The 341-nt window shown below is 66.0% G+C and overlaps 1 protein-coding gene across 1 annotated transcript in view; it reads right to left on the reverse strand.

The window, feature by feature from the left end:
- Positions 1-341, reverse strand: part of TBC1D17 (TBC1 domain family member 17) — a 14,789-nt gene that overhangs the window by 680 nt on the left and 13,768 nt on the right. The window contains exon 13 of the mRNA XM_015565439.1: positions 185-318. Coding sequence (XP_015420925.1) covers positions 185-318 — 134 coding nt within the window. The remainder of the gene's footprint in view (positions 1-184; positions 319-341) is intronic.

Raw genomic sequence — 341 nt, forward strand, 5'->3', positions numbered from 1 at the left:
AGGACACTGCAGAGCCAGGGATGGGGCCGGGCAGGAGAACAGCGCTGGCCTCAGGACTGCCTGCTCAGAGCTAACCTGCTCACACAATCCTCCTCTGAGTGCCGACGACTGCCAATCCTACCCCGAGTCCCCTTCCAGCCGCTGTGTCCCATGTGCACGGTCAGGAGGGCAGGGTCGGCCTCACCTTGAGGATCTCATTGGAGCCGAAGCCTGAGAGCATGAGGGTGTCCCGCTCCATGTCCAGGATGGCGCAGGCCACCAGCAGGTGCAGGTTTGGGCCCGGGAGCCCCGTCCACAGCACCTGGGAGCGCCGGAGGGAGGGTCACAGGCCAGCCTCTGCC

Source organism: Myotis davidii, unplaced genomic scaffold (assembly GCF_000327345.1).
Source record: "Myotis davidii unplaced genomic scaffold, ASM32734v1 scaffold2100, whole genome shotgun sequence".
NCBI lineage: Eukaryota > Metazoa > Chordata > Mammalia > Chiroptera > Vespertilionidae > Myotis > Myotis davidii.